Source organism: Bison bison, unplaced genomic scaffold (genome assembly GCF_000754665.1).
Source record: "Bison bison bison isolate TAMUID 2011002044 unplaced genomic scaffold, Bison_UMD1.0 scf7180017864101, whole genome shotgun sequence".
Taxonomy (NCBI): Eukaryota; Metazoa; Chordata; class Mammalia; order Artiodactyla; family Bovidae; genus Bison; species Bison bison.
Window position 1 is genome coordinate 2,510,822 of NW_011494673.1, and position 7,281 is coordinate 2,518,102.

The 7,281-nt window shown below is 44.8% G+C and overlaps 1 protein-coding gene across 1 annotated transcript in view; it reads left to right on the top strand.

Annotated features, from left to right (window-relative positions):
* TTC7A (tetratricopeptide repeat domain 7A) overlaps positions 1-7,281 on the top strand; it is a 123,021-nt gene that overhangs the window by 6,228 nt on the left and 109,512 nt on the right. Inside the window, exon 2 of the mRNA XM_010838655.1 lies at positions 2,512-2,675. Within this exon, the coding sequence (XP_010836957.1) occupies positions 2,512-2,675 (164 nt within the window). The remainder of the gene's footprint in view (positions 1-2,511; positions 2,676-7,281) is intronic.

A 7,281-nucleotide genomic window follows, 5' to 3' on the forward strand; every position in this document is an offset into this window, starting at 1 on the left:
TGGTGGTCGAGCGGCTGGGCTGCAGACCTGGGGGGCGGGGTGGAGGGGGCGGGAGCTGTGTGCGCAGGCGCACCTGGCCGCAGAGGGGCGGGACCAGCGCAGGAGGCGGAGCCTGGGGAGGGTTTCAGTTCCCAGGGAAGTGGGTGTATGCTCAGTCCCTCAGTCTTCTCCAGGTCTTTGCGACCCTATGGACTGTATAGCCCACCAGGCTCCTCTGTCCATGTAATTCTCCAGGCAAGAACGCTGGGGTGGGTTGCTGTTTCCTCCCTGGGAAGCAGCCAGTTCCTAACTCTGCCTCAAGTTTTACACATTAGAAGGGGACAGCAACTAGCCCGGTGGCCGACAGCTCAGAAAAGCTGCTCAGGCACCTACTTCTAAGCAGCTCACTTCCCTTCCTGCCTGAAGATTTTGGAAACGTAGGATATTTCCCTTTATTCTTGAGTTGATTTAAATTTTATTTTTGACTGGATAATATATTCACATGGGTCAGTCTTCCAAAGGTAACCAAAAGAGTGAAAAGCCTCCCTCCATTTCTGCCCCTTCCCCATAAAGCAGCAGAGTTAGCAGATGTTTATGTCATTCTTTTGTGTGTTTTCATGCATAAATGCACAGTGGCCCACTGTGTGTGCTCCACTTTCTGATCAGTGTATCTTGAAGTTCATTTCATGACAACCCATAGAGAACTTCCTAATTTCTTTATATGGTAGTACGGCGTCCCTTTTAATGAATGTATCATGCTTTATTTAATCAGACTCCTCTTTATGGACATAAAAGTTGTCTCTAGTTTTCTGCTATTATAAACAACATTGCAGGAATGGCCTTATATGTCAGTTGTTTTACACATGTTTGAGGATGTCTGTAGCCATGGGATTGCTGAGTCAATGGAATGTGCAAGGAATAATTTTATCATATGTCACCAAATTGTACTTTATAGCGGTTCCACCAACTTTTGCCCCACCAGCAATGGATGATAGTTTGAGCCATCATTTTTGCCCATTTCATCCAAATGTTAATTTTAGAAACCATGAGGTCAGTAGCAAAGAATGGGCTTGTAGGCTATGGCATACTCAGAGGGCACACACCCTGTTATAGTTTTCTTGGGTCTGGACTTCCCGGGTACTCCCTGTAGGGCATCTCCCTTACAGAGAAAGACTCTTACTCAGGGACAGGCAATTGTATACCCATGGCTTTGAGTTGTGAGCAAATTGCAGTGGTCCTGAGAGTAAGGAGTGAGTGGCGTTCTGAGTAGATCTGAGAATGCCATCCTGGCAGCAGGAAGAGCTCTAGAGGAAGTGGGACTGAGCTCACCTTCTGGAGGCATTTTGGATCCGCATGGAAGTCCCGAAGCCCCATGGCTTCCCCGTGGGGGAGTGGAAAAGATCTGTTTCGCTCAGCAGCTAATATTTATTGGGTGCCTGTATTCAGTGGTCCTTGCTCTGTTCGAGGGGACTGGGCCATGAGCCAGTCACACCGAGCACAGCCACCTGAGGCTATCCCTAAATCACCGTCAACCTCAAACCCTGCACCCTGAGCACCCGGATCCCACCTCACCCAGGTTGCCCCTGCTGTAAGTAGCAGGAATGTGGTGGCCCCAAGACTGGAGTTTTCAGTGCCGTTGGGGGGATGGCAAATTAAACCAAGCAGTATAAAATCACTAGCCAAGTAGTGAGGTCTATAGATGAGCTAACGTATGTGAGAGAACTCCAGAAAGTGCCAAGGATTGAAGATGTTCAAGGATTTGCCTTGCTACACCAGTAAATCTGCTTCCTGCCTTAACTCCGCTTGGCTGTTAGATTATCCCAGTCCCGTGCCATATTCAGCCACTTCAGGTGTCTCCGACTCTTTGTGACACCATGGACTGTAACCCACCAGGCTCCTCTGTCCATGGGATTTTTCAGTCAAGAATACTGGAGTGGGTTGCCATGCCCGCCTCCAGGGGATCTTCCTGACCCAGTGATACAACCCACATCTCCTACATCTCCTGCATTGCAGGAGGATTCCTTACTCCTGAGCCCCAGAGGAAGCCCAGGTTATCCCAGGGTCATGTTCAAATACCGTAAAAACAGAGAAAACCAATTCTGGTTACATGGAAGTTAGGAGCACTAAACTCCTAAAATGTGTAAGCCACCATGCTTATTTTTCCTCTTCAGTTGTTTGGGAAACGTTCCTTCTTGGCGTAAGAACTTATCACTGTGGAGCACAGATATGGTTTTGTCATTTTAAATTCTGAAATTCCGGAATTTGTTCCAAGTCCTGGGAACTCCACCTCAACCGCTACACTGCAGAAATTAAACCAAAGTGGGCAGTTTGTGCTGTGACCGTGGTAGAATGTCTGTGTTTTCTCTTCAAAGGCTGGTTAAAGTTTGTGGAATCTGTGTCTTTATTTTCTTAGACCTGGACCATTCATGTGCCTGGGGCGGGAGTGCTTGGGAGCGTACAGTCTTCACACTCGCCCTGTTGAGGGGACTGCTGCCCTCACTTACCAACTCTGACTCCTGCCCTGCTTTCCAGATGACTTGGGGAAATTGCTCCTGGCCGAGGCCCTCCTAGAGCAGTGTTTGAAGGGGAACCACGCCACAATAAAAGACTCCATCCCTCTGCTGGAGAAGAATGAGCCGAAGATGAATGAAGCCAGAAACCACCTGAGCAGCATCCTTAACCACGGGAAGCTGCCGGTAAGCGGTTCTGCCCTCTACCCAGCAAGCCTGGGGCTGCCTCTCCTCTCTCCTCCCTCCTGTCTGCTGTCCAGCCTTGCTGGGGTCATTTGGTTGCTGGAGAAGCATGAATCTCTTAAGGGTCAACCTTGCGCCATTCAGTACAGTAGCCACTAGCCACAGGGCTCATCCAAATTGAGACGTGCTGTGAGTGTAAAACACACACTGAATTTTGAAGACAGTACAAAACGCGGAGTATAAAAGATCATTAATTCTTTATGTTGATTACATATTCAGATGATAATATTTTGAATGTGTTACATAAAACATTATTAAAATTAATTTCACCTCTTTTACCTTTTTTAATGTGACTAGAAATTTCTACTAGAAAAACCTAAATTACACTTGTGGCCCAAGTTGTATGTTTCTATTACACAGTGTTTGGTTGACCTAGTTTGTCCCTGATCATTTGGCCTCTTCCAGGGTCTCAGGGAAATAAAACCTAGTAAGCCTACTATCTAGTTGGAAACAGGCAAATATGCTGTTGTCTAGCAATGGAAGCACTCTATAACATGGCAGTCCAGTTTGAGTCCACGTGCATTTATTGAGCATCTACTGAATGCAAGGCATTGAAGAGTGATATAGAGGGAGGTACAGTCTCAGCTTTCTTTAGGCCTTTACCGCTCAAAGCATGGTCCACCCACCTGCAGTGTGGGTATTATCTGGGAGCTGTTAAGAATGCAAAATCTGGGACGTCTCTGGTGATCCAGTGGCTGACTCTGCACCCCCAATGCAGGGGCCCAAGTTTGATCCCTGGTCGGGGAACTAGATCCCACATGCCACAACTAAGAGTTTGCATGCTGAAATGAAAGATTCCGCATGCTGCAATGAAGATCCAAAATAATCACATAAACAAACATAAATATAAGGGAAAAAATACAAAATCCGATTCAGAATCTGCATTTAAGAAAGCTCTCTCGGTGATTCTCATGCACTTTCTTTAAGTTTGAGACTGTTCTCAATTCCAGTGTATACTGAGTTGTAATAGAAGTATTGGTATGTCATTAGAGACCCAAAGAGGAAGTAATTTTTCAAGAGATATTCCAAAGTAGTATATTTCCTGACTTAAATATTTACCTCAGGGAGGCTGCAGGGCTACTGAGAAGATAGTCCTATTAAACACTTGTCCAAGGTGGACTGTGATGCATGCCACTGGAGTAGCTTATGAGGGGAGGCAAGTCTTAGGGGGACAGTCCCTGTGGTGAGCTGGGGCAGTCAGACTCAGGCTGATGGTAGTTCTGAAATTGGACCCATTTAGGGGCTGGACCTTAAAAGGGGTCAGGATATGGACTTACACAGATAGAACAGTGCATTCTAAGCTACGGAAGCAATGTATGATCCAAAAGTTCCTCTTAGAAGGGTTTCCTTAAAGTATGTCAATTAGCAGGAGCATCAGGGGATGGCTTTAATTAGGTATAAAGGGACATCGTGACCAGAGAGTTGGGAGTGAAATACCAGGCCAGGAAGTGGGTGTGTTTTCGGTAAGCTGTGTGGGGAGACTGTCCTGGGAGTTTAAGGTTACTGCCTTCAGACTCCTTGACAGGGATTACTGTAGTCCTGGGAGGTTTTGTGCTGGATTAAAATAGCTGCTTGACCCTGAGCCTGTCCCCTGATCTTCCAGGCCTTCTAGTTTCTCATCTGCCCATCAAAATGGCTGAACTTGACTGGTAGGTCTCAAGTTTTTCCCATCCAGACCCTTTAAATTTTTTTCTTTCCGGTAGACTTTTTAATTATATATTAAAAAGAATTTTTTTTAAATAAAAATGACTCGGGCTTATTGGAAAAAAGGTTCACTAAAATAAAAAACTAGTTTGAATAATAATAAGTCCTTGTTTCCACTCCAACCCCCGTGCTCACTCCCATCCCGAGCTGAGCTCTGGTCATCACTTGCTGTGAGTTCCATATGCCTTCTCTATGTTAACAGTCACATGTACACATGTATGGAGCTTTCTTTTCTTCTTAGCGTTATAGGGTTCTTCTCAAGTTGCTCTTTTGCACCAAAAACTCACTTGATGCTATCTCCGTGCCAATATCTCATTCTTTGTATTTGCCGAATGGTATCCACATGTATTATTGTGAAAGCTGCTTTATCTACCATATCAAATTTATTCAATACAGATTTTACCATGCTTTATTAACCAGAGACACAGATAGGCACTGCTAACATTGAGAAATTCACTGTTATATGGACCAAGGCTAAAAACTCCATGTTAATCAGGCAAAATAAAATATTAAAAGTAGTTTATGGGATTCTCTATCTTACCCCAAAGGCAAAGGTGTGACTGGGGTGTGATATTTCTTGGCAGCAGATGAAATCTCAGGTGGCTTCCCATGCATTCTGAGGCGTTCTCCTGGGGTGAGGAGGAGACGTGGGTCCCGGAGCACCTCCTCAGGGTAGTTTGCAAACTTCTGCCCTCAGTCACCTCCAAGATCCTGTACAGCTTCATGCTTTGGAGGCTGGTGAAAATGAGCCATTTGTCTTGACTTCGGTGTCCAGTGAGTGCCAGGTTTTGCCCCATCTCACTGGTGCCTCACAGTAACCTTCTGCAGTGGTATTTACTGTTATTCCCATTTTCCAGATGAGGAAACTGAGACCTAGGAGAGGTGAGTCACTTCGCCAAGGACCGCAGCATAGTTCTTGAACACAGCCTGTCTGACCCTGCTCCCACATTCCCATGTTCTCCGCCGTTTCTCAGTGTTGTGTACTGAGTGCTGGAGTAGAAATTAAATAATGACTGAGAAACTGGGACCAGGAGCTGACTGTGGCTCAGATCATGAACTCCTTATTACCAAATTCAGACTTAAATTGAAGAAAGTAGGGAAAACCACTAGACCATTCAGGTATGACTTAAATCTCTTATGATTATACGGTGGAAGTGAGAAATAGATTTAAGGGCCTAGATCTGGTAGATAGAGTGCCTGATGAACTATGGACGGAGGTTCGTGACATTGTACAGGAGACAGGGATCAAGACCATCCCCATGGAAAAGAATGCAAAAAAGCAAAATGGCTGTCTGGGGAGGCCTTACAAATAGCTGTGAAAAGAAGAGAAGCGAAAAGCAAAGGAGAAAAGGAAAAATATAAGCATCTGAATGCAGAGTTCCAAAGAATAGCAAGAAGAGATAAGAAAGCCTTCCTCAGCGATTAGTGCAAAGAAATAGAGGAAAACAACAGAATGGGAAAGACTAGAGATCTCTTCAAGAAAATTAGAGATACCAAGGGAAGGTTTCATGCAAAGATGGGCTCGATAAAGGACAGAAATGGTATGGACCTAACAGAAGCAGAAGATATCAAGAAGAGGTGGCAAGAATACACAGAAGAACTGTACAAAAAAGATCTTCACAACCCAGATAATCACGATGATGTGATCACTCACCTAGAGCCAGACATCCTGGAATGTGAAGTCAAGTGGGCCTTAGAAAGCATCACTACGAACAAAGCTAGTGGAGGTGATGGAATTCCAGTTGTGCTGTTTCAAATCCTGAAAGATGGTGCTGTGAAAGTGCTGCACTCAATATGCCAGCAAATTTGGAAAACTCAGCAGTGGCCACAGGACTGGAGAAGGTCAGTTTTCATTCCAATCCCAAAGAAAGGCAATGCCAAAGAATGCTCAAACTACCACACAATTGCACTCATCTCACACGCTAGTAAAGTAATGCTCAAAATTCTCCAAGCCAGGCTTTAGCAATATGTGAACCGTGAACTTCCTGATGTTCAAGCTGGTTTTAGAAAAGGCAGAGGAACCAGAGATCAAATTGCCAACATCCGCTGGATCATGGAAAAAGCAAGAGAGTTCCAGAAAAACATCCATTTCTGCTTTATTGACTATGCCAAAGCCTTTGACTATGTGGATCACAAGAAACTGGAAAATTGTGAAAGAGATGGGAATACCAGACCACCTGACCTGCCTCTTGAGAAATTTGTATGCAGGTCAGGAAGCAACAGTTAGAACTGGACATGGAACAACAGACTGGTTCCAAATAGGAAAAGGAGTACGTCAAGGCTGTATGTTGTCACCCTACTTATTTAACTTATATGCAGAGGACATCATGAGAAACACTGGACTGGAAGAAGCACAAGCTGGAATCAGGATTGCCAGGAGAAATATCAATAACCTCAGATATGCAGATGACACCACCCTTATGGCAGAAAGTGAAGAGAAAGCCTCTTGATGAAAGTGAAAGTGGAGAGTGAAAAGGTTGGCTTAAAGCTCAACATTCAGAAAACGAAGATCATGGCATCTGGTCCCATCACTTCATGGGAAATAGATGGAGAAACAGTGGAAACAGTGTCAGACTTTATTTTTTTTTTGGCTCCAAAATCACTGCAGATGGTGATTGCAGCCATGAAATTAAAAGACGCTTACTCCTTGGAAGGAAAGTTATGACCAACCTAGATAGCATATTCAAAAGCAGAGACATTACTTTGCCAACAAAGGTCCATCTAGTCAAGGCTATGGTTTTTCCTGTGGTTATGTATGGATGTGAGAGTTGGACTGTGAAGGCTGAGTGCCGAAGAATTGATGCTTTTGAACTGTGGTGTTGGAGAAGACTCTTGAGAGTCCCTT